A 27,874-nucleotide genomic window follows, 5' to 3' on the forward strand; every position below is an offset into this window, starting at 1 on the left:
CTAACAGAAGCCCACCAGCCGTAGGGTGTTGGGGAAACTCTTGCGCATGCTCATGCATTTTTCCTGGTCGATGTACAGAGAATTGGCTTTGACTGCCAAGTCATGCTCCAGGGTGGCTTTGGTGTGGACCAGAGACTGCAGGGTGTCCTCAGCCTCCCTCAGGCGCTGCTGTAGGGTCTGGATGGTGTCGTCCACCTCATAAACCTCATTAACAAGGCTGCGTGAGGGAAGAAGCACTGGTTAGGTTAAAAGAAGTCACACTCCTGACAATGATTATTATCTGAATTAAAGGCGGCATGGTTACTGAATTCCTACTGGAGATGTGGCTGCTTGTGCTGGGCTCACTTGGAGCCCCAGCAGAACACAGGTCAAACCAACGTCAGAACTACTCCATTTTGCAAAGTTGCAAAGCAAGCAATACTTGTGAGCAGTTCTAGCATCTGGTCAGGCTACTCCTATTAACTAAGCCCAGAATCCAAAAAGCAAACTAAGCATGTTTCAGGGACATCAGCAAATTTTCATACACACACACACGTATACTAAATATTATATTTTTTAAAAAGTGGGAAACTTTTAAACATTTGATTTTTTAATTAGTAAAAGTCAAAACTTAGCTGGACTTTCTTATTTTATCGTTGAAATTATTATTATAATTAAGAAGAGGATATCCAACTTTATTCAGTGGCTGGAATTCAGCCCAGCCTGCCAACATATCCTGGACTATGGAGAGAGAGATTAGTTAATGCAGCACTCTTCAAATCACAATGCCCCTCCCCCCTCAACAATATCTCAAAGTAATGCCTCAAGGTCCCAATTATGTTTGTAGTTGTCAAAAACTTAATAGAACATGAAAATGGTAATGGGCGAAATCATTTATATAAACCATGAAAAAAGTTGCAGTTCTATTACGTTGTGATGATGAAAACACATGACACACTTTTCATTAAGACAAAAAGGAAAAAAAAATTTTTTTCACTTCATGGAAAAATCTAGCATTTCCTCAAATTATATTAATTGCTCTTGTTTTAATTTCCATTTCTTTATTAGTGAATCTTTCCTAAATTTCCATTGGCCTTTGCATTTCTTCTGTGAATTGCCTCTCCCTGTCTTGTGCTCCTTTTTCTACTGAGGTATTTCTATTTCCTATTCATTTGCAAGAAGCATTTTGATTTTAGTTGTCTGCTATGCTTGTGGCAAATGTTTTCCCTAACTTGTTTTCGCCTTTTAATTTTTTTATGATGTTCTCGTTATATTTAAGAGTTCAATTTTTAGTAAGCCAAATTTCTCTCTCTTTTTATTTATGATTTCTTCCATTGTGTTTATATTTAGAAAATATTTCTCTTCCCAAAGAAAAATTAAGCAAGGCCTCCTTTACTCACTGATTTGGCCAATAATATTCAAAGAAGATGACTATGTGGTCACTCAAGAGGAAAAGTTGGAAACAGGTTATAAAAAGATAATAATAATAGCAAATCATTTATTAACTACTTTATTATATGTATAATATAGTACATATTATATACTAATATGTAGTATATACATATACTATCCTAAGTACTTTACATAATCAGTAATCCTAATAACAACACTCTGAAATAGATACTATGATTATCCACATTTTATAGATAAAGAAACCAAGGTACAAAGACCTTAGATAACTCTGCTTATAGTTTTCAATAAAATCATCCATCAACTTCTTTTAATTACTATGCTACTCCCCTGCCTGACTCTGATCAGTGGGAAACACAACTTTAAATTCATCAAATTTTAACCATTTACTCAAAGTTAAGGTTATCCTTATTTTGGGGTTCATTTATCAGTAGATTGGAGGTACATGAAATTAAAATATACAGTAATATATAGAAGACAGTGACAATGAACAAAAGGGATGCGAACATTCCTAGAGATAGAGAAATATTTCATGATCATAGGAAAATATCCAAATGATATTAAAATCATTATATCAAGGCATTTTATAGCTTCACAGAACTCTGCAACTGGAAAATAAATGTGAAAAGTCATTAAGCCCAGCTTCCTTGTTTTACAGATGAGGAAACTGAACCCAGAGGATTGATGAACTGGCCTTTCCAGGGACACATGGCCCACATGTGTTTATAAGCCACTCATGGTTATCCAGGAAGTTAAAAAGGAAATAAGGAGCCTCAGTGGCCATAATAAAGAACTAGGTCCCATTTCCTGGCCCCACTCTCAAAGCTCCTTGTGAGAAAAGGGCAGAAGCAGAGACCTAAGAAGTCGGCCTCAATATACGGGATCCCTTTCGTAAGACCATAAGACCATCTCACCTCTATTTGTAATCCCCAAACACACAGGATACCCAGTTAAATTTAAATTTTAGATACATGCGATAACACACAGGATACCCAGTTAAATTTAAATTTTAGATACATGCGTAATTTTTTAGTACGAGTATTTTTTTAATTGTGGTAAAATACACGTAACTTAAAATTTACCATCTTAACCAGTTTTAAGTGTACAGTCCTCTGGCATAACCTGCATTCACATTGTTGTGCAACCACCACCACCAATTCATCCACAGAACTCCTTTCAGATTGAAATTCTGTCTCCATTAAACACTAACTCCCAATTCTCCTTCCCCAGCCCCTGGCAACCACCAACTACTTTCTGCTTCTGTAAATATGACCACTCTAGGTATCTCATACATGTAGAATCAAGCAGTATATGTCCTTTTGTAACTGGCTTATTTCATTCAGCATAATGTCCTCAAGGTTCATCCATGTTGTGGCATGTGTTAGAATTTCCTTCCTTTTTAAGATGGAATAATATTCAATATAAGTATTTTTACTTAGCATAAGTATTTTTAGTATAAGTATTCCATGCAATATTTGGATATAGATCCTGAAAAATTACTCATTGTTTATTTGAAAATCAAATTTAACTGGCTATCCTGTGTTTTAATTTGCAAAATCTGGTAACTCTGCCACAGGGGCCATTATAGTGCCAAGCACCAAACGGGCTTTCATAGAATATTAAAATGTCACCAAAGCAAAAATTGTTCTACATGAAACCCTCCCTGCTTTCCTTTCCTAAAAGACAAAATTTAATCATACTTAAGGAGATATACAAGTCAGCAGCTATTTTTGAGACTTGAGGGGTGGGGGAAAGCGTGGCAAGAGGATAGAAAGGGCAAGAAAGAAACTCTCATTCTTATTCCATAGAGATCTTTATTATTTGAATGTATCTTAAAATCAGAACATATCCCTATCTCTTCATAACGAAAGACTATGAGGGCAATACTTTTTTAAAAAGAATTCATACTTGCCATGGGGAAAGAAACTCACAATATAACGATGGTTGAAAGAGTCAGGATATTAAATCCCATATGCAGAAAGATTACAATTTTGTTAATGTGCCTGGTGGCAAATATAACAAATTGCTAACATTGGTTATCCCTCAATGGCACAAAGACTTGAGGATGGCTTTGATTTCTTATTTCATTTTCTGATTTTTTTTACCATGAACTGATACTACTTGTAAAGGCGGAAAAAATAAATAAATATTTTTCAGAAAGAAAATACAATTTTGAGGGACTTGAAATCTTTTTGACCTTTAAAAAGTTTATCTGAAGTGACTCGGCTGACCAATACAACAACTGGGAAACATCACATCTCGCTTGGACAGCACAGCAAACAGTGAAACTCCCTAGGACAGCTCCACAATCTGGGCACACCCTTCCTGGTGGATATGCCAGTATGCGGCTGACCCAGGTCGAGGTAGGGTATGGAACAGATGCATCATCTGCATCCCAAGTCACTTATGTGTCCTATCTCAGTCAATGGTGAGATGCTGAAACCTGGCAGAGGCTGAAACTAAAACTCCATGATCATTTTGACTCTTCTCTCTTCCTCATGGCCCTCCTCCACTCCTCAATCATAAAATCCTGTTATTCCTATCTCTCAAAGGGTCATACCATGTGCCACTGCGCCCTTCCCCCTCTGCTCTGCAGTCATGACCTGGAATGTGCTTGCTGTCTCCCATCCCCTCAATCCATTTTTACCTCCTTCCCTTCCCCATCCACTAACTTAACCCATCTTAAAAGCCCAGGTGAGCAGACACTGCTTCCCGAAGTTGCTCCCCTAACCCTGGGACTGGGTAGCTGCCCGATGTCATGTATTCCAAAAGCACCAATCCTTTTGCAGCCCTCAGGGAGCCTGTTGTTACCTATTTACTATGTTTCCCCTGCAGGTCATCAGCTCCCTGAAAGCAACATGGCCTTGCTCAAGCTGAATTCAGCAGCAGCCCCCACAGTTGACAGTCGTGCAAAAAATGCTTGTTAGATTAGGACCTGCTTCTATGTCCTAGGAAGTCTCAGTGAGAGGTAGGGAGCCGCTCAGAGGTTCAAGTCCACAGTGTCTCTCAAGAACAAGAACCAGACCCAGGCTATGGAGAGAAAGCCCAGGAGCCTAGAAAGAGCATGGAGGTTCAGCTTCCAACACACCTGCAGGTAGCCTGAAAAGGGGAGGGCACTGCAAAGGGCCCCCAGCACCAAAGGCTCATAGAAGCAACAACAAGCCTGGAAAACACATCTACTGTGCACCTCCTTTCATCTCAGAACCGTAACTGTTTTCTTACAGTGAGGGAGGGAAGGAATTGAAACTTAAGTGCCAAGTTTCTTTTGGTCTGAGATTGAAAGACACAAAATCTGAGAACTGATCTAAAACATATTTTGTTGTTGTTTAGATTATGTTGGATTAAAAATGTCTTTTTTTTTTTTTTATGATCCCAGGGTATAAAATATCACTAGGAAAGAAATCTATCTTTGGAGAGCCAGTTTTTATAGTCACAGATTAAAATATCAATGTTTAAAAAATGGAATTCAAGATACATAGAGCATAGGCAGTTAAGATCCTTGTTTTCCCAGTGCTGTGTGAACATAGCTAGAAGATATGACACTTCCCTCAACTCTCACCATTAGAAATACGTTTTTCCTCATCTTTCAAGGCTACATTTCATTCTCAGTTTCCTTGTTCTTGGCAGATCACAGAGAGCTGTTTTGCTGAAACCACTTATTTTGAGGGTGTTACAGAAGTGAAAAAACATTTTGCATTCGAATATAAATAAAGCTACCGTAGTTCAAAAAAAAAAAGTATCGAGATTATTTAAGTAAAGCAGAGCCTGGTCTGGCCTACCACCAAAGATGCCAAGAATGTTTAGAATTACTTTTGAAAGAACCAGTTTAGAAAATTTTAAATAAAAATAAAACTCTTGAAATGAAAACAGCAATTTTTCTCAGTCCTCACTCCCCTGAGTTTATGGCCTTATTTTTTTTTTTTAATCTAACCAGCCAAAGGGCTGCTTTCAGAAGGATCAGTTGAAGAGGAAAAATAAACCCCTCCCCCAATAATAATCCTAAATTCCACTGTTGTTACTCTGGGACCATATTTTTGGCAATGATATTTTAACAAGAAATATTTACAGAAACAAAAGTAGGTTTTGTCTTAAAGTCAATGAGGAGCAGAGGAAATAGATATACTACAGAACTGACAGGAAGTAAAGGAAAAGCTGTGAGAAAAGAGGGAAAACTATTCAGCTTTTCAGAAGCCACTGTGACTGCTTCATTGCCTGATAACTCCAAAGTCAAACTAGACCACTACTCAAAAACCTTTTAAAAAGCAACCCTGGGTTTATCTAATAGCAGTCTGAATAATGTATTTATCCCTATCTCTGCTTGTGATGACTCTGCAGAAATTTTGGAGCATGAAACTTCATTTTGGCTTCTCTTAATCACATTTGCATAAAGCTACAATTCGTGATCCAATCCTAACTGGCAGAAGGGGTGTACTCTCACTATCAGACTCTTCTGAAGCAAATAGTCACTTCACACTAGCCATCCAGAGGCCCTCCTGACCTCTGTAGTGGAGGACAGCTTATCCTAAATAATGAGCTCTGTATGAGTAAGGGTTCTATAGAACCCACTCCGAGAAACATGTAGCTGGCTGAACTCCTCCATGGCTATGGCCTAGGCAACAGCTCCATAGGGAGAAATGCAGTTAATCCATTTACATATATTCTAAAGCATGCTTTTTAGAACCCAATGCAGTGTGTAGAGGGTGTTTTGCAGTAATGACTCTGTGACCTTCAGTTTCATCCTCTCTGAGAGAAAGATGAGGATACAGTACCTGTTTTGCCAACTTATTTCACATGAACATTAAAAAGGCCAGATGAAAGCAGATACATGATCGGGGAATGGTAAAAGCACCATGCAATGTGAAAGATGGGGGAAGCAGAAGCAAATAGTTGGTTTGATGAGATAGAGCCCTCTAGTAAGACAAGTAAAGATTCAGACTATGGCTCTCCTTAGCACTTGGTGCCACATGAACCAAGTCATTTAACCCACTTCTGCCTCAGTTTCCTTATTTATAAAATGAAGATAATGAATGACGTAGTGTAAAGTGCTCAGGACAGTGGCCAGCACAGAGGGAAATTAATAAATGGTGGCAGCTATTATCACCATCAATATCTTTATTATTATTTGCATCATTGTTGGCCTCACAAGATCTCCTGTTCCTTTCCCTCCAAGCAATCCACACTCATTTCTTTAGTAGAGTTTGAAGTCATTTTATCCCTAGAATAAATCCTTCACGATAATACGGGAATTTTATCAGGGTAGAAAACAAGTGGCATCTCTCTCCAAAAACAATTATAGATTTCAAGTGCTGCCCCTTTGTTCCTTCAGTTGCTATAAATTTAATTTGCTTCTGCATGGAGCATTTTATGACCTAAGAATAGCAATGATGAAATCCAGAAAGAAAAGGCAGAGGCAGGTATTGGGGAAATTAGAAATAAAGCCAGAATTGAGTGGGGAAGGGGCACTGAATAGGGGAGACATGGATCTTGGCCAATTCCTTACAAGCCCATCCTAAAAAGAATCTTCAAAGTTAAAATAATAATAATAAAACACATGTAGAATTTAGTGGATAAACTGGCATCAGATTTCTCCCGCCACGTGTATGCCGGAGACTTGCTTAATGAAGACCAGCTGTTCTCAATTTCTGCTTAGAACAGAACCAAATGAAATGAACCAAAAAGACTGTCAGGGATTTTAGGGGATCATGAGGATGATCTTAATGACAAGAGCAGATATATTAACAGCTAAAAGAGGCCAATGAGAGCACATGGATGAGAGCAGATATGTAAGGGTCAATGGAATTGTAACACAAGTCCCATTTCTGATGAGTCTCTGGCACTGAGAAATATGCAGCAAGCTAACGCCCTCTGCTTCTTATAAGAGAGGTATTCCAGAAACTCTAGAGACGCCAGGGTAATGCGGAAGAATCCAAACGCCATCTTGGCCTCACTGAATGAGGCCTGATGTTTATTATCACTTTTTTGCGTGTAATGTTGATGTCATTCCTTTGTTTAAATTGTGGTAAGATATACATAACACAAAATTTACTATCTCGGCTATTTCTGAGTGTGCAGTTCGGTTGCATTGAATACATTCACAATATTGTGCATCCATCATCATCATCCATCTCAAGAAATTTTATCATTCCAAACTGAATCTCCATGCCCATTAAACAGTAATTCCCCATTATTAATACTTTTGAAGAAGGCCCCTCACACAGTAAGCATTACTATGTTCTTCCATATTACCAGTATATTGGCAAAAAATGCTTTCATAAAGAGCATGGAGCCACGGTCAAGCTGGTGGACCATCCCAAAGTGAGCCCAACTTTCCCCTCCTACCAAGGATGTGCACTCCCGCCTCACCGTAATTGGGCCATGTCTCGGCAGAGCTCTATGTTAGGTCTCCTTGTACGCTCATCCAGTCTGGTCTGAGCCACCTTCAAGAAGGCAGACTTGTCCTTGATGGCCTTCTTGATGGATTGTATGGTCATTTCTGTCTGGAAAATCTCCTGCAGGGTCTGTACAAATAGAAGCAGATGCCCAAGGCTATGGCACTGTGCCTCCTTCCCACATGCTCCCCGCCTCCTGCCTGTCCATTTGGGGCTCATCTTGCCTTGTCTTCTCGGTTGGGGAGATTGATTCACTGAGTGCCCTGCTCCTTCTCAGCCCCGTTCCTAGGGAATCTGCAGTGTGTTGCTACAGGTGTCCCACTGCCCTGGAGAGCTGACCACATGCATCTTTTCCCAACTCCCAATTAGGGGTAAAACCAGCCAGGATGGGAGTATTTATACCACAGGTATTGGCAAATGCTACAAATAGGAGCTTCCCTCCTGCCCCAGATCACTGGTTGTTAAAAATTTACTGGCACATTTGTGTGTAACTCTGAGAAATGTGAGGCCATGAGGTCTGAGTGGCCCTAACTTCCCTCCTCACATCAACATATCCTTGCCTCTTATCTTCTGCTCTCTCTTCTCACTAATCTCACAGAGATGTTTTTCTGCTGGTGGAGGATTTGCTTTGAAGTAAATGAAGGTCAAGCTTCAGCGTTTCTCATTTGCAAGAGAGAAGCACTCAGAATTTTGTAGTCCTGATTTTATATCCTTTTTTCTTAAAAAGGTCCCCCAAATTGCATAAACCTAGATCTCTCCCTAGCTCCTCTTTTGTGAAGCTAGCCCCTCTCCTATGCTCTGAAAACTCTTCCTTCTCCTCTGAACTTGACCTCCATATTCCCATTTTTTCATATCCCTCCATCACTCTCACTCTTCCTCTGCCCCTTTCCTGTGGCCTGAATACATGCCCAAGTATTACCCCAATTTTTTTAAAACCTCATATCTTTACCACGTCACTCTTATCTGATCCCACCCGAGGGCTTCCAATTGGCACTCTCTCACCCTCTCCTCTGCCAAATGTACTCAACAACGGTCTTGCTCACTGCTTGCACTTCTGACCCACCTAATCTATTTTAAGTCCCTGGCCCTAGTTGCCCTCATGAGAGTGCACTCTGAAAGCCAATGATGAAGTCTCTCTGATGTCTCATCTCCTCCTTGAATCCTTCACCTTGTTTAATTTCCCTGGCCAACTATTGTCCTAATTCCTTGCCTTTTTTCTCTAACTACTCCTCCTCACTTCTAGTGCAAAGTTTTGTCCTCAGACCACTTCTCTGCTACATTCTTTCGCTCCTACAGAGATCTCACGTAATCACACAGTTTCAGCATTTGTGTAAGCCAGGAACTCTCAAATATGTCACATAAGCTTTGACCCGTCTCTCACTCTTTTAACAATCCTCTGAAAATCATTACACTGTTCCTATCACCAAGTCCATTCTCTGGGGCTCCTTGTCTCTCGCCATTGGAAATAACTGCTCCTTCTGCTAAACAAACATTTTATCTGTAAATCCAAGGAGTTTGTTGGCATCTTTCTAATGGAACTTATTTCTTATGTACAGGTCTTGTCTCACTCTAAGATACAAGATGGTAGGGTCAGTGTGTCATTCATGTATGTATACTCCAAAATGTTTACCTTGAATGTAGCTGTTATGGGCTGAATTCTACCCTCCTCTCCAACCCCCCAAATTTCATATGTTGAAGTCCTAATCCCTATTACCTCAGAATGTGACTATATTGGGAGATAGAGCCTCTAAAGAGGTAACTAGGTTAAAATAAGGTCCTTAGGGTAAGTCCTAATCCAATATGACTGGTTTCCTTAAAAAAAGAAGAAGTTAGAACACAAACACATGCAGAAAGAAGACCATGTGAAGACACAGGGAAAAGATAACCATCTACAAACCAAGGACAGAGGCCTCAGAAGAAACTAACCCTACCAACACCTTTATCTCAAAAATTCTAGCCTCCAGAACTATGAGACAATAAATTCCTTCTGTTTAAGTCCTTCAGTCTACAGTGCTTTGTTGTGGCAGTACTACCAAGTTAATACAGTAGTAAACAAAATTTTGTTGAACAAAGGGACTCCATCACATCAGTCTTCTAAAAAGTCTTTAGAATGGCTTCTTACTATCCAAAGAATACCTTTCCATAAGTGTCCACTACGGTTTGGCTCCAACCTACCTTTCCAGAACTTCTCTCCCAGCACACATACGATCTACGCCAGCCAAATGGGTCTCTTTACAGACCTGAACTCAACCTCTAATTGGCTACTCCTAAGGCTTTTTTCAAGATGTTGTCCACCTGAAATGTTCACTTCCTCTTCCAAATCCCCAAAACACTTCCTGTATTTGTTATTTGGCAACTGCAATATGTAATTTTTGTGTTTTATTAATTATTCATGAGCTTTTCATGTGTATGCATCTCTTCTTCACAAGAATACCTTCCCAAGGACAAAAACTACATTTTATACTTCTCTCTGCCCTTCACAGTATGTAGCACCATGGGGAGGAGAGATAAATTGCTGCAGTCTGAGAGAACATGGTGCCTTCAATTGGGTAATATCACCTTAGAGTGACATGACTGACTTGTAAGGTTCTTTAAAAAAGAAATGACTAATGTAGGCAGCATATGCAGCATAACCACATAAATAATAAGAGCTCCAAGTCTGATACTAAATATAAGAAGAGCTCCTTGTTTATCTTGAAATATATGAATTCTGCTTGAATCCTTCATTTTATCGTCATTATAAAATTCTTATACTTAGAGCACTTTAAAAAGTTCAATATCAGAAACACTTTGAACTACCTAATAGTTTCCTGTATTTGGTTTTGTATTCCAGAAAAAAAGTGCCCCAGATGATTTAACAGTAAACATTCTTGCCATATGTTCTAATAATAAATTTAATTCCTAGTTACATACAGTGATTCATTAAGCTTTAATAATAATATTTTTGTTTCTGTTAAAAATACCAGCAACCTTTTATTACATAGTGCATTCTTTGTGTTCCAAAAAAAAAAAAATCAGTGGATTCCAATTTCATTTTGATACCTTGCTACCTTGCTAAAATAAATGGTGCACTTTGTACTGTTTTTAATTTTTCTTAGTCTGGCCAGGAGGTCGTGTGCCTTATGGTGTCTCTCCAGGAGTGGTGAAAGATTTGTGGTCCCAGACCCTTGCTCTATCCATCCAGGTCACCTAATGGTACTCAGTGCTTGACTTACCTTTGCTAAATGAATTTGAATCTTATTTTTAGCATCTGCAGTCTCAGCAATGCGATTGGTAAAAGCCAAGTTCACTTTGTTGAACTGATTCCACATCTCATTGGCAGTCACAACCAAGAGGTTTTGAATGTCATCTCTTAGTTTAGTGGAGGCTGCTCGTTCACTCTGGGAGTGGAGAATATTGTCATCTGTAAATTTGGCCCAGGACTCGGGCACTGAGACCCTGAAAAGAGGAAGTAGAACCAGACAATGGTGACAATGATGTATTGGCCTACATGGTCTGTAGGCAATCATTTATCCTATTCAAAAGAACCTAAATCACCAATCCTGGTTATTGCATAAAATGTAAACATCAGAGCAAAGCTTATTTTAAACTTTTCTTAGTTGCTCCTTATTCTTCTGCTGACCAACTTGCTAAAAATCCAAAGCATAAACTAACTTCTCTGCCAATCTAGGGAGAAAAAAAGGATTGTTGAAGGGTAAGGGTATGGAGGTTCATTGCAAATGTGTCACATTAGCCCAATAAGCATACGAAAAAATATTCAACCTCAGGAATAATCAAATAAGTAATGAAAACAACAACATACTAATAACCCTTTATCATAACAGCAAAGAGTGAATAGAATGATAATTTGCTGGAGAGCATGTCTAGAAAAAGATTCTCTTATATCCTGTAGGTAGGACTGTTAAATTGGTACAACCATGCTGGAAGGTAAAAAGTCAGCATAACAAGAATTTTTCAAATGTGTATAACCAAGAAATATCACTTCTAGAAATCTTTTTTGAGATATAATTGACATATAACATGGTATTGGTTTTAAGTGTACAACATAATGATTTGATATAGGTTTATATTGCAAAATAATCACCACAGTAACTAGTTAACAACCATCACCGAACAGTTACAAATTTTTTCCTGTGATGAGAACTTTTAACATCTACTCTCTTAGTGACTTTCAAATATACAATACAATATTGTTAACGAAAGTCATCATGCTATACATTATATCCCCAGAACTAAAAATATGAAATATTCCATGAATTTCTATGTCTTCCTTGCACAGGGGCCATGATAATTGTCTCTCTATTGTACCAGTGTTAGTATGTGTGCTGCTGAAGTGAGCACTCTAGAAATTTACCCTAAAGAAATAATATGCCAAATATGTATATGTGAGGATAGTCATTTTTAGCAATATTTAGGCCATTTTCTGATAAATGGGGAACAGCCTAAATGTCCAAAAGTAAAAACAAATTAAGCAAATTATGGTTCATTTAAAAAAAAAAGTAATCCATATAACATGCAAACTCTTGTTGTAGAAGAATATTTCACAAGCAACATTTTTGATATATCATGAAATGAAAAATTAGACATGTTATTCAAACAGTATGTGTGTAATTCCATTATTTAAAGACAAATCTGTTATCTACAAAATGGAAGTATATTGGAAGGACTAACAGTAAACTGTCAACATTGGGCATCTCTGGGTGGTTGGCTTATGGGTGACATTTCTTTGCTTGATGCAGTAGGATATTAAAAAAGACCCTCACTGTCAACTACAGGTTTTAGCTCAGGCCCCAATAGTCCAAAATAACACCCAATGTGCTCCATACCCTATCATTTTATAAAAGATGGCTAAGAATTCATGCCATAAATAGAGGAGGCCCTTTATGGAGGGCTAAGCAATCAGAGTGGTTCCATCCAAGCCCACCCCTACCCTGGAAGGAGCAAGAAAGATGATTCCTGCTCACCTCAAACCAAGTAGGAGGCATTTTGTGGATGCATTTTGCTTAGGACATAGAGTCTGAATCTGATTCACCCCTGAAGAATGTAAAAGTCAAAGTTGGTATGTGCTGCTGCTTCTACTATAGGAGCGCTAAGAGACAGGGCTGTTTTGGGGATGACCATCCCCACAGGAGAGACACGTTTGGAGTTCACTTTACAAGAGGAAGGGGGCATGAATGTGGGAAGGAGCCCAAGGGAACTTTTGGGGGTGATGGAAATTTTTTATCTTAACTGTATTCATGGTTGCTTAGGTATAGAAATTTGTCAAAATTCATCAAAATGTACACTTACACTGATTGCATTTTATTGTAGGTGACTTTTCCCTCAATGAAGTTGATTATTTTAAGAGGTGACTGGAAAAGATCATGAACCCAAGATTTCATGCAATGGCCTGGCAAAGAAACCATTGACAAAGCAAGTTTAACAAGCCATGGTAATAAAAATAATAAGCTGTCTTTTAACTTGCATCCCACCCATCCTGGGCATCCAATATACAAGCAGTACTTTTCTTTATGCTTCTCTGTGTTTTCTAGGTTTTCTGCTCTAACAAGGTATTATTTTTTATATTTAGAAGTATAAATAACAAGTATTCTTTTACAAAAGAATACAAAATGCAAGTTTCATGGCCTGACTGCAGAACATACATTTTTACTAAGACTTGTCCAAAGCAGATGTGTCTTTTACCTTTCCACATCTTCCCATGTCTTCTGTTTTAACCTGTAAGCTGCATCATTTTAAAAGAAAGGAAAGTGAATTAAAGGACATCAAAATTATAGAAGTGGTGTGTGCCTGACTTACGTTGCATCAACCCTCTCTACTCCACAAAAGTAGCTGATGCCACCTGATGTGTTTCGCAGATGGTGGCATTTATCATCAATCCGGTAAGCTGTCTGTTTATCACTCAGGTCCTTCTCCAGTTCATGCTGGGAAGCTCTGTTAGCTCTATAACACAGAATGCGAAAATGAATGTTCAGGTTTGTGTAACAATTTCATACAAGGCAGAGTATTTGCCCTCCTGTGTGTTGAGATCCACCCATTATGCCTCCTTCACACAATGTCCAACTTCTCAGTTAAAAGGAGCCTTCCCTGGAGATGTCCGTACATCTAGAGTAATTAGAACCCTCCCCACACTGCCCCTTCCCACACTGCATGGGAAAAAGAGGTGTAGATAAACAGAAGTCAGGTGTCTGGACCCCCAGGCCTGAGGCCCATCTTCCTAACACACAAACTGTTCCAGATAGGACATTAGTTTAGAGTAATCTGCCCACATCTGTGTCTCCCTTTCCTTTTTCCTTTTCCTCTTCTACATCCTAACTCTTTTCTCCCCCATTCTTTGAGTGCATATCTCCAAGAAATTTGAGGCATTTATAGCCTAGCTTCCCTCCAAGCCAGGCCTGAGAATTTGGCCAGAAGATGGAAACCAAAGGTCAATATTAACCCTCAGTGCTTTTAAAAAAATATCAAGAATGGATAGTGGTAGCCCTCTAGGCCGGTGTGCTCCAATACCCACCTTTCTAGAAAGGAAAAGGCCTTGGTGACCTCTAAGATGCATGGTATTCTCTGCCCTGCCAAGCAAAAAGAAGACCTGGCAGCTCACTATCAAAGATAGAAACCCAGAGGGCGGGCATGGATGACAGGTGAGCCATATCTTTACACATGGAATAGCTCATTCAACAAATAATTATTGAGTGCCTACTACATGCCAAGTTTGTGTAACAATTTCCATGAGCCTGAGATGCATTAATGAACAAAACAAACAAATCTTCCTCAAGTAGCTTACATCCTATTAAGAGGAGACAGGCAATACCCACAATGAATAAGTAAATCATGTGGTTCATTAGCAGAACAATGCAGAAAACAAGGCAGGAAAAGGGAACCAGGAGCATGAGTGGTGATTTTAAGTAGGATGTTCAGGGCAGGACTCCTTGAGGAGGCGATGCTTGAGCAAAGACTTGAAGGGGGAAAATCAGATCATACAGGGCCTTGATGGGCAATGGGAGGAACCAGGTTTTCTTCTGAGTGAAATGAGAGACCACTGACTTAACAATTTTAAAGGATCATTCTAGTGCTGAGAACAGACTGCAGAGGACAGAGAGACTCATTAGCCAGTGGTGCAGTTACCCAGGTGAGAGATGGTAGTGGCTTGGATCAAAGGGGTAGAAGTGAAGTTGGTGAGAAAAGTTCAGATTCTAGATATGTTTTAAAGATGAAACCAAGATATAAATAAGATGTCACACACACACACACACACACACACACACACACACACACACGAATATTATTCAGCAATAAAAAAATGAATTAAATGTTATGATTTGCAACAACATGGATGGACCTACAGGATATTATGCTAAGTGAAATAAGTCAGACAGAGAAAGACAAATATTGCATTATTTCAGTTATATGTGGAATCTGGAAAACAAAATAAAAGGATAAACAAAATAAAAGGATAAACAAAATAAAATAGAAACAGATACAGATAGATATAGAGAACAAGCCGATGGTTGCCAAAGGGCGACAGTGAGGGAATGGGAATAAAAAAATAAAGTATAGGGTGTATGAGAAGTCAAGAAACAGGATAGACTTGTTTTTAAACAGTATGTTAGCTTCTCAAATAATATCATCATTATTAAAAAAAAAAAAAAACAGATGGAACCAAGATAACCTCCTAGGAGGTTGGACATCAATCCAAGGATTGAGAAAAAAAGAACTGAAGTTGACTAATTGATATAGCAGAATTCCATCCACTAAGGCGGGCTAAACTGTGGGTGAGTAGGCTGGAGGAGAGGGCATAAGTTCAGTTGACACATTGAGTCTGAGTGTCTATTAAACATCCAAGTGGAGGTACTAAGTAGGCTGTTGGCATTTGGGAGAAGGGTCTGGAACATTAACAAAAATTTGGGAGGCACTATGACATAGATAGTATTTGAAAAAGCAGGCAACTGATGACCTTAATCATTTCTGTATTTCTGGTACCCAACAATGGTCTTAGCGTATAAGAGCCAATCAGTAAAGCCTGCATGGAGTTGAATAGATTAATTCTAGCTTCGGCTTCCCTTTAACATAGCCTGTGTCTTTGGGTAGTCACCTGACCTGTCAGAGCTCTCTCTCTTTTTTGATTTGTAAAGTGGAGATGAGGGTAGCAGAATGTTAGTCATTTGCATTTTGTGATTTCTAATACAGTATACCTGTACAAAGAATGAAAAGTAAGAAGCTATTTACTTGTTACATCTGTGTTTAGCCTCTTTCCTCAGATTATTGTGTTGAAACTCTGGGATTAGAAGACCTTTCTCATTTGTGGAAATGAGACCAAATGGGACCAAAATGCCCCATAGGCTTCCTCTCGTTGGCTGACTCCTATGACCTGCTTTTGTCCTGACCTCAGGCTCTCCTAAGAAAAGCTTTTGAGGCTGCACCCCATTGGCCTATCTGTAGTCCAAGATATAAGACAAATCTTAGCTGCCATGTTGGCACCTAATGAGATTCCTTTTTCAGCTGAGATCCAAACTAAACACTTCATTGTTCCTTCCAAGACAAGTGGAGTTCCAAAACCCTCCTCCCAACCTTTGCTATACCAAGGCAATAATTATGTTAGCTATCTGGACCCCCATAGATCCTGGGAAAGCCATCACAGGAAATGAGAGAAGCATTGCCCACTGTGTTAAAAGAAAGCCAAGCTCTTTAAAGAATCACCAACAAAGATTCCAAATAAGTACACCTACAGAGATGGAACTTTCTGCAAAGGCCTGCACCAGGGCCACTACTGAGGCAGTTTGTAACAGGGATTGATATGAAGATGTGGCTGTTCCAGGGTGGAACAATTTAGGCCAAGAAGAGAAAAGGACACGGGAGATGGGCAGCAGATTTTAGATTAAGAAAGAAGATGGGGATTAGGAACTGGACCAGAAGAAAACAGAACAGAAACAATTACTTGAACTACTCTAAACTGTGTTTTTGAAATTTCCAGGGAGCAGAAACCAGAATTTAATATTGGAACTGGACTGCCTGGTATTTATAGCTTAAGTAAATCGTACAGTTAACCAATTATGAATAATAAATTATCCTTAACTAATCTTTTACTTATCCTCACCAATTTTGAGTCCTTCCAATAAAAGTTTGAGAGATATCTCAGCCATCTGAAACTCACCCACCTTCACAGCATCAATCCTGATGGGCAAGGTAAACAAACCAAGTCAGAAATACCGACACCTTCATAACATTTATTCTTTTGGGATATATCACATATGATCCTTGACAATATTAGTATAAGCAGAATCGTTGCTTCTTTTGTTTGATATCAACACAACTTCTTTCCATGGCCAGAACTAAATGAACACTGATCTTTCTATTTATGTTAGGCAGCAGGATTAGTCAATACTTTTTCTATGCTGACAGTTGTTATCTATACTTAAGACTTTCCTTTGATTATTATTCCCCCCCTCCCAAATTCCCATCATAAATATTAAGTACCTACTATCTACTATTGCCAAGAAAAGAGGAATATGCATTCTGGTAGAGAATAAGATGGGTGAACAATGCAATAGATGTAGTGAATGCTGAGATGGTGTAATCAGAGCAGGAAGGAGCACGTATCAGGATCTGGCTGGGGTAATCAGGGAAGGCTGAGTCTTCATGGAGGTATGGAAAATAAACTTAAAATTGAGACGCAATTCATTATTCTTCCAACTGTTGGGCTGAAGATACACAAGTCAATCTCTTATCAAAGAATAAAAGTCTTTTGAGTTAAAAGAAACCTTAGCCATATTCCAAGTTTGGGCATAAATCCTTTATGTGGAATCTCAAAATTATTTCTTTAAATAAAAACTTAAACTAAGTACTCAACCTCTAAATAAAAACATATTTGTGCACGTGTGTGTTTGTGTTTCTATACAAGAAATATAAGAAACTAAGTCAAATCTGAATTGAGGCATAAAAGTAGTTTCATGACAGATCTTAAATTATATAGAGAGGTAAAGCTCTTACGCAAGTTGGGCAATGGCCTTATCCAAATGTAGCTTCATCCTTTCTTGACAACACAGAATAATATCAACTTCCTACTCAATTGAAAAAAACACACATTAATGTTTTCATTATTGAGTATAATATTCAAAATCAACAATGTAACAACATCAATCAAGGAAAACTTTGTTTCTGGGGAAATTGTGAAGTAAAACAAGAAAACAACTTTACATCCACTTATTTACATATATGCCCCTATGATGTTACAATCTAAGTATTAGACTGAGATTTACCCTTTAAAAGGCTATAGGGAAACTATACTATGAAACAGGTTGGGACATAGGTAAAATTTTATGGTTTTTCTTTATTTTTGTCTCTGGTCCTAAATAAACAAAAAATAATTCGTGCGAGGTTGTGCAAGATTGTGCAAAGTTGAATTCAATGCATGGCTTCTTCTATATTAACTATTCTTCCAAAATAAAGTAAATCAGGAAAGAGGAATCAGGAAATCAGGAAAGGGAAGCCTAAAAGGGACTTCTCTCTGGCAGTGCATTAATTTCCAACAGATCCAGCTCTTTGGTCCTAATGAGGCTGCTTCCCCTCCCCTCTGTCTTGCCTGTGCCCTGCAGCCCAGCTCCAAGATGTACAAACACCATTGCTAGCTATGCTTCCCTACTTGAGCACACACATGGCATTTTGATAATGCTAGTATGTATACACTATTACATAACATGTGTTGTGTCAGAGATTTTTAAAAATAAACATTTACTTTCCTCTGAAATTTATATTCACATTAGAAAATCCAGGAACTCAAAATAGCACCAAGGTGACATTTAAAAAGTGCACATAATCATTGTTAAAACTTTTTCGAGAGAAAAGTGATCATACTATAATACCATTTTGTGATCTGCTTGTTCATTTTAAACTTGAGCATTTTCCTGTGACATTAAACAATACTGTCATGAACAATCTCAATAAATATCTAGACACCGCCAAAGGGTATGCCTTTTTCAAGGTTTTGACAAGTACAGCCAAATTGCCCTTGAAAAAAGTTTTACCCATTTACAACAATAAATGAGTGTTTATTCTTCACCGCACATACCAAGTGGCCATATGAATGCTCTCAATCTCTGCCAATGTGATAGGAGCTTCCCCCAAAAAAGCACACTTGCTCAAATTCGCACATTAATATTATGACTATTGGTTTGTTCATCATTTGACTTTCTTCTTTTGTGAACCACCTGTTCATATGCTTGTCCACTTTTTATGTTGTGGTTTTTTTTCTTATTAACTCATGTGTTCTTACATTTGAAAGTTAAATCTTTTTCTCATGATATATATCACATATATATGGGATTTTTTTACAGTTTGCCTTTATATTTTGGCATGGTGTTTCTGATATATAGACATCAGACATTTAACATCAGACATTTGACATCATAGATGTCAAACTATTAAATAATCAAATATCCCCTTTTGGTTTCTGCCTTTGTTAACTTGATTATAAAGTCCTTCATGCTAATATTAATAATTACTCAACTATACAGTCTTCTATCTTTTATTTTTTGTTGTTTAACCTAAAAATATTAAACGTACCTAGAGCTTATTTAAGTGATAACTCTACTGTCTGATTTTTTGATACTTTGAATTAATGGAGTAACTAAAAAACTAAATTCCCACCACATGTTATCAAGTTTCCCCTGCCCTGACAGGTAGCAAAGATTTCTCACATATTCTCACGGTAGGTTGTGCTTCAGCCTTAGTTTTAGTGTTGTTCAAGCTTCATCTTTCTCTGTGGCTTGATTTGTGTGTATGTCTATAGCCGTTTCACTGAGGCGTTGGCAAAGGATATATGGAGTACTGCTTTAAAAATGCCACTTAAAACCCAAAATCCTGGTGAGCTATTATATTGTGCACACAATGCACATAGTGGGGATCCCTAGGACTTTTAGTGAAAAAATTACATTCAATGAAACGATATTAAAAATTACTCAAAAATAATTTTTATATTAAAATTTAAATAATGTCATATGGTGAAAATCAGATGGTTGGAGACAGAAAGGTCTAAATGCCTAAAACCAAAGACCTTTGGGACTTTCCTGAGTGTTAATTTATCTATTAATCTGCAGTCAAAGGTTCATTTGGCTCCAAAGTCTAAGGAGTTAGCAGGGTCTGGGAGTACAATGAATATAGTATCCTGATCAACTTCCCAAGAGAAGTCATCCTGTAAGAATTTGGTGGATATCACTTAATGAATATAATAGTCAACAGAATTCATGAGAAAATATTTCATCCCACCCACATTTTTCAAAAGCATGCTTTTAATGCTATTTTTTTACTGTGTTCAGTTATTCTAAAAATTGAGACCTGTTTTGATAAAAATAAGATATTTAATATCATTACCTTGAGTACAGTATAAGTTATATTCGCTACTTGAATTAATTGGCAATGACTAAGAAACTCCCTCAATGGATGAACCATTACTCTACATGTAGACTCAGTTATTTTGAGGATAAGCAGACTCTGCTACTGACCTTAAAAACATTAACCTCTAAACCAGTGGTTCTTGTGTTTTTTAAATAGCTTTATTGAGATATAATTCTTATACAACAGAATTCACTTATTTAACTGCACAATTCAGTGATTTTTAGTATGTTCACAGAATTGTGTAACTATTACCATAACCAATTTTAAAACATTTTTATTACTGCCAAAGAAACAACACATCTCTTAGCTGTTATCCCCAATTTCCAATGCCCAAATCTCCTCCTCCTAGGCAACCACTAATCTCTCACTCTCTGTAGATTTTTCCCTAATCCAGACATATAAATGGAATCATACAATATGTGGTCCTTCGTGACTGGCTTCTTTCATTTAGCAACATTTTTTTAAGGATCATCCATGTAGTAGAATGTATCAGTACTTCATTCCTTTTCATGGCTGAATAACATTCTATTATATGGAGAGGACACATTTTACTTATTATTCATCAGCTGATGGACATTTGGGTTATTTCTAAATGGCTGCTATAAATAATGTACAAGTTTTTGTGTGGGCATGTAATTTCTTTTCTCTTAGGTAAATATATAGGAGTGGAATTACTGAATCATGTGGTAATTACATGTTTAACCATTTCTCAAAGCAACTACATCATTTTACGTTTCCCTCAGCAGTGTATGAGGGTTCTAATTTCTCCACATTCTCACCAACACTTGTTATTATCTGTATTTTTGAGTATAGCCATCCTGGTGGGTGTGAAGTGGTATTTCATCATGGCTTTATTTACATTTCCCTGATGACTAATGTTGAGCATTTTTTTTATGCTTATCTGCCATTTTTATATTAATTTTGGAGAACCCTCTATTCAAATCCTTTGCCCATATTTGAACTGAGTTATCTGCCTTTTTTTAATTATGAGTTCTTTATATTTTCTAGATACAAGTCTCTTATCAAATATATGATTTTTGAAGATTTTGTTCCATTCTGTAATTGTCTTTTCACTTTGTTGCTGTTCTTTGAAGCATCAAAATTTTTCATTTTGATGATGTTCAATTTATCTATTTTTTTCTTATGTTGTTTATGCTTTGTACTTTTGGTGTCAGATTTTAAAAACTATTGCCTATTCAATGTCACAAATATTTATGCTTGTGTTTTCTTCTTAGAGTTTTACAGTTTTAGCCCTTATATTCAAGTCTTTCATCCATTTTGACTCAACTTGTTTTATATGGTGTGAGGTAAGGGCCCAACTTCAGTCTCTTGCATGTATATATTCAATTGTCCAAGCCCTATGTGTTAAAGAGAATAGCTCTTGGCACCCTGGTTGATGATTAATTAATCATAAATGTGAGAGTTTATTTCTGGATACTCAAATGCTATTTCATTGATCTATATGTCTATCCTTACTACAACTATCTGTTGTATTGTAGCTTTGTAGTAAGTTTTGAAATCAAGAAGTGTGACTCCTCTTTCTTTTTTTTTTTTCAACATTATTTTGACTATTCTGTATTCTTTGAATTTCCATGTGAAATTTAGGATCTGCTTGTAAGATTCCAAAAAGGAGTCAGTTGGGATTTTAATAAGAATTCTGTCAAATCTATAGATCATGTTGGGAAGTATTGCCATCTTAACACTATTTAAGTCTTTCAATACATGAACATACTATGTCAATTTATTTAGATATTCATTAATTTCTATAAACAATATTTTATAGTTTTATAGCAGTGGTTCCTAACTCTGGCTGTTAACTAAAATTATTTGTGGAACACTTTTAAATAGCAACGCTTATTCTCTACTCCAGATTTGAATCAGAATCTCTGGATGTGGGACTGGATCATTGATATTTTAAGAAGTTTCATCAGGAGATTCTAAAGTGTAGCCAGGTATGAGAATTAGAATAATGATAACACTAAAATAGCCAAGTTTCAAAAAAAAAAAAAAGTCTCTTTGAAATACCAAGTGTGTTTATGGGCAAACTGATGAAGTTAAACTATTAGAGGTGGCTTATAATTTACTTCATAGAGAACACCTCAGGATCAGTGAAAACGAGAGGCCAAGGAATATTTGCTGATAAATTCCTCCCCATTTAGAATGGCTGAATAAATGACAGATTATTTAACACTTGCGTGATTCATGAGAGCCTGGAAAAGAAGAAAGAACAGAGCAGGGAAGCATTGTTGTAAAGATATTTCATTCAAGATGTCTTATTTCAATCACTTATATGCAGCAGTTGGGACTGTGGCTTTTATAAAGTAGATGACATAGGCTCTCTGCAGTAGTGAAAGCTTTCCTGATTATATTGTTTCAACTCACATTTCTTTCAGAGAATCAGAAGCAGAGAAAAGGAAAGAGCAAAGGAAAAACTTCTGCTTATTATCCTTAATGTAATGGGTCACTAAAAATAATAATGCAGTATTAAAAGGGATCTTCTGAGGATAAAATACAGATGACCAAGTTGCTAGCTAGTCATATTTACTTTCTTACCATGGATTCATTTCTTACCAAGAACCAATCAAAATAAAAAAGGTGGAACCCTAAAAAGCTGGTTTTGGACAGTTAATAGATTTGCTGCAGCAGAAATTCAGCAAGTCAGAATGGGAAAGAAGACTGAGAAGGGGTGAGAGCCAGACAACAGAAGGCCGTAGCAGATTTTCTCCTGTAGGAATTACGGAGTCAAGGAAGAGTTTTTAGCAGATGGAAAAACTGGCAATCATGTGCAGTACAAATCCAAGTGAAACTAGGGAAAGGGAAGGTATTTGGGGATTTCACCCTAACCAACTATGAAGGAAGAAAGGATGACTTAGAATAATGGTAGGGAGAATAGAATCAAAAAGAGAGTGGTAAGAAACAAATCAGAGGAACAATCTCCAGGAGCCGGAAATTGATCACAGAGCTAGAGGAGATAATGGACAGCAAGGCATGCCATGGAAATTGGAGAATCTGGGTATCATTTACAGTAAGGGGAAGGCAGAGGAATAACAGAACCAGCAATGATACCATCAAAAGAAAGGGGATGGCAGAAGGTAGAAGATATCAGGTTATAAGAAATGTTCACTTTTAGGCTTCATAAATGTGAACCAAAAATTGAGTTTCCAACATAACTATGTTTGGAAGTTATTTAAGATTGCATAACTAATGCTTAATAGAGTATCTGGGCTGAAAAAAAAAAAAAGAGAGAGATTAGGAAGGGCCCCAGGCACATGACTGAAATCTTAAGAAATGGCAGAGATCTTGTGGGAGCAAGTCTATGACCTTAACGGTCAGAGACCTTAAAACTAAATCATATTTAATTGGTGGAAGGTGGGAGAGGGCACAGTGAGAGAATCAGCAGAGTAATGCAGATATAAGGTTCTAGATAGCAAATTGGCTATATATCAAAAGGTTTCCAAATGTATATACCCTTTGACACATCAATCACATTTTTGAAACGTATTCTAAGGAAATAATTAGAAATAGTTATCAATAATATTTTTGTACATGGCAATGTTATTAAAATAAGCAAAAAAAAAAAAAAAAAGATGGGGAGAGAGAAACAACCTAACTGTTCAAAAAGAGAGGATTAATTTTTTTAAAAGTGAAAGCACCTTGCATTGGGGAACACTATGTAACAATTAAAATCATGTCTTAAAGGATATCTAATCTCATAGGGAGATTATCCCCAATATAATTTTTAAATGAATAAAGCACTACTGGAGGGGGGGATGAATAGGCAGAGTACAAAGGATTTTTACAAAAGTGAAAATATTCTCTGTGATTCCATAATGGTAGATAGATGCCATTATAAATTTGTTCACATCCATAGGATCTGCAACACCAAGAGTGAACTCTAAGGGTGTACTGTGGACTTTGGATGATTATGATGTGTCAATGTAGGTTCATCAATTGTAACAAATGTACCACTCTGGTGCTGGATATTGACTATGGAGGAGGAGATGCATGTGTGGGTACAGGGGATACATGAAAAATCTCTGTGCCTTCTTCTCAGTTTTACTGTGAATCTAAAACTGCTCTAAAAAAAATTAAGTCTTTTAAAAAGTAGCACTGCCTTCTCATCCCTATATTTAAGAATAAACAGTTTTGAGTATTTATTCAGCAAGAAAAGCAGTATTCAAATGTGTATATACAGTATAATTCTAATCTTAAAAACATGTCTGTGTCTTAAAATTGCATGTCTATCTAAATATGATTAATAAAAAGACTGAAATACTTCAAAATAGTGATTTCTGTCTAAGTGAACCTCAGCTTATTTTTAGCTTATCCTTTTCTGTATCTTTCAAATTCTCTAAATGAACATCTGTTACTTTTATAACAACCAAAAAAAAAAAAAAAGATCTTTTCTAAATGCTATAAACTCTTGACACTGTAACTTCTTATTTATAAGTGGCTTTATGCAACATCACTCTTTTGTTTCTATACATTAAACACGTTTGCAACTAAGTTTCTTGTTGAAGCTTTCCCCCATATTTACCGTCAGCAGTTCTGTTTCTACTTCATCATGAACTAGATCGATGCCCATTCTCTTCTCTCGATGAAATAGACATTCTTGGGCTACCTACAGATACACAAATAATGGAAACCTAATACAAGCTGACTCAGATCAGTGACTAGCATGTCTAATGACCTATTTCTAAAACAAGGCAACAAATACTCCCAATACCAACTTTTCAAGCCATTTTGTTGGAAATATAGCATGAAACTGACCATGACAAGTAAATCCTTGCTTCTAGTTAAAATGTTAAAAGTTAGCTCTTCAAAGTAGTTTGAAAAAACTCCTAATTTGGAAAGCTGACAAAATGAAGCATAGAGCATCTACTTGATCCCACAAATTAGCATTAATTTCTTCTAGAGAAATACTTCAACAACCTAAAACACAGTCTTCAAGATATTATTTCCAAATATTTTCTACTGAGAAGAGTAAGAAAAAAACAAATGATTGTCTTTTAAAGACATTAAATATTTATGTAGCCAAAAACCCAAGTGATTATTTTTAAAGTACCATTTATTGTTTTCCTAATTATAAAAATATTACCGTATCCATAAAAGAGAAAAAATATAGAAAAATAGAAGATGACTTAGCCATGCTCTTATCAATGTTTTGTTTGCTTTCAGCAAAATAGAGGTTATAATGTCCTTATAATTTTATGTAATGCTTTTTAGGGTTGACATTAAATGATAGGTTTTATTCATAAAATATTCTTTGAGATAAAGTATACTCACAACTCCAATGGAAAACAGCTTAGACTGCTAACAATAAATTATGTATAAGGGATCATTATTTAATTGTTAAAATCCTTTTTTCAAAGACTATTTCATGACATGGGATGACTGTATAATGTTAAATTTAAAATTTTTCTAAATATAATAATATGTAAACTGTAATCCTGATATAATATCATTGAAAGAAATTTTTGAGTGAATCTCTAATTTTTTAATAGTTCATTTTGCATTTGCTAAAAGATGAATTAATGGGTCAAGGGGAACTCTGATAATTTTAATGTGTATTACTAAATTGCTTTCCAGGAAGTTTCTACTCATCCACAGTCCTATCAGCAATAAATAAAAGTGTTAATTTTCTTCACTTTTGCCTAGCTTACATGTTATCAATTTTTATTTTTATAAATTTGATAGGCCAAAGATGGTTACTTCATTGATTTAATTTGCATTTTTATTATTGAGTTTTAACATTGTTTTTATATGAAAGCTGATCATCTATATTTTCTCTTTTGAGATATATCTGTTTATGTGACTGACTCTAATTTTAATCAGGACCTTCTTATACTGTGTTGACAGTAAATGTTCAAGCACACAAGAACATCTGGACAAAAATTACAGAAAAAAATCAAATTAGACCCATCTCACTGAAAGTAGTCATCACTGGAAGTGTACTAACAGAAGAAATTGAATCTCTTCTGGAAATTAAGTAAGAGGGTAAGTGTCTATCTTTTTCAGGATAATTTAAAGTAAGGGGCGGGTTGAGATGGGATGGGGTGTAGAATAGACCAGGAAATCCTCAAAATGAGCCTGAGCATGGAGAAAGTATGGAAGGGCTTCTAATCCCCCAAAATAATCCATGATGAGTTAATTTAGAAGGACATCATTAATGTCTATTGACCTTTCTCAGGATTTCTAGTGGTTGTGTGTATTTGTGTATGCTTGTGTCTAGAGGGAGGGGCACAATAAGAAATAACAGTGTATGTGCAGGGGTCTCCAATAAAATTGTCTACCCACTAGACTTCCAGGTCCTTGATTCTCTAAACCCTGCAACTACAGATGTCATAATAAATACCTATAGCAAATGCTTATCATATGGGAAATGTCATATAAACATGAAGAAAAATGGCATGAGCTTTGTCTATTCATATATATTTATATATATCTTCTAAAATAATTTCTTTCCTCTTCATATCTTCAAATGCAGAATGTCTTTGGAGGGCAGACTGAGGTTGGAGGGCTCCTTGTACACTCAGAGGGTTAGAGGCAATTTGAGCTCATTCAGAAGCCTGGTCAGAGGCCAGCAACCAACAGAAATGTGGCTTCCATGACCACCACAACTGGTTTAACCTCAGTCCCATTTCTCTATTCAATCAAACTCATTCTATCTCCTAGGAAGGTCTCATTTGATCATTTCAATGTGCCCTGCAATTGAATCATAACATATGCACAGGAGGAATTTCATGACACAAACTAAACAAATAGTCGATTTTGTTGTGTGTGTGTGTTTTTTTTCAAATATTGTTAATGTTAATCCAGGGACAGCAACAACTAAGCAGTCTTTTTAAGAGATGGGAAGATAGCATTTTCATCATAAACACCGTATGCCCTAAAGTGTCTCTTTAATTAGCCTCCTTTGCTTTGTGTTCAGAATTCTTTCTACTTAAATGGTTGTTCTATATAATGTGTAAAAATGGAAATTGTTTTACCATTACTAAAACCAGTTACAAATTTATTGATGGGGATTGGCTTCTACAGGTGAACTAAAACACAATAGATTAATAAGCTCAGAAATTAATCAGTGAATTATAACCATAAAAATGGTGTCATTTATCATAAGGTCTCATATTTACCTGAAGAGGGGCTTCTGTTTCCATCAAAGCCCTCTCTAATTTTTTCTTAACATCAGTTAGCTCATTTGTCTCTCCAATCATTGCATCCAACTCATGAATGATTTCAGATTTCCAAAACCCTATGTCATTTACTCGTTCTCCCAAGTTTTGAGTGGAGTTTGCCTGGGTTTTTCTTGTTTCTTGATATTTGTCTTGAATCAGGCGAGATGTATCCACCCGCAGTTTCTCTGAATTATGTCGGGAAGTGTTGGATTCCAGATAGTTGGTTAAATTGGACCTATACCAATCATCAGGAGTATACCTTGTGAAGAGAGTGGTTCTGTTGGAAACAAAGGGGAGCATAGTGCTCCCAGACACCTTCTGAGATCTGGTACAGTACGGGCCCAAGTTCGGTGAGTTGGAAGCTACTTTGTAGTATGTGCTTGGTCTCCAAGGAAGGCTTAAACTATGGGTCAAATTGTAGTGGGGGAAGCGGTTCTTATAACTTGATGTCATGGTACTGATGGCTGGTAGAAAGTTGGTTGGTGTTGGTCTAGGGTGGGCATAAGTTGCTGTTAAAGTAGAACCTAAAAGCTCCAT

General features: G+C 36.9%; 1 protein-coding gene and 1 non-coding gene across 2 annotated transcripts; both read right to left on the minus strand.

Annotated features, from left to right (window-relative positions):
- TEKT3 (tektin 3) lies at positions 1 to 27,874 on the minus strand. Its single transcript, XM_006908400.1, has 7 exons — positions 27,296 to 27,874; positions 24,700 to 24,783; positions 17,760 to 17,830; positions 13,575 to 13,718; positions 10,994 to 11,216; positions 7,753 to 7,907; positions 1 to 217 (listed from the first exon to the last, which is right to left on the minus strand). The coding sequence occupies exons 1-7, from the start codon at positions 27,872 to 27,874 to the stop codon at positions 1 to 3; spliced, it is 1,473 nt and encodes a 490-aa protein (XP_006908462.1).
- On the minus strand, positions 12,013 to 12,119 carry LOC112477052. Its single transcript, XR_003045311.1, has one exon. It is a non-coding gene; the product is annotated as a U6 spliceosomal RNA (small nuclear RNA).

Source organism: Pteropus alecto, unplaced genomic scaffold (assembly GCF_000325575.1).
Source record: "Pteropus alecto unplaced genomic scaffold, ASM32557v1 scaffold52, whole genome shotgun sequence".
Taxonomy (NCBI): domain Eukaryota; kingdom Metazoa; phylum Chordata; class Mammalia; order Chiroptera; family Pteropodidae; genus Pteropus; species Pteropus alecto.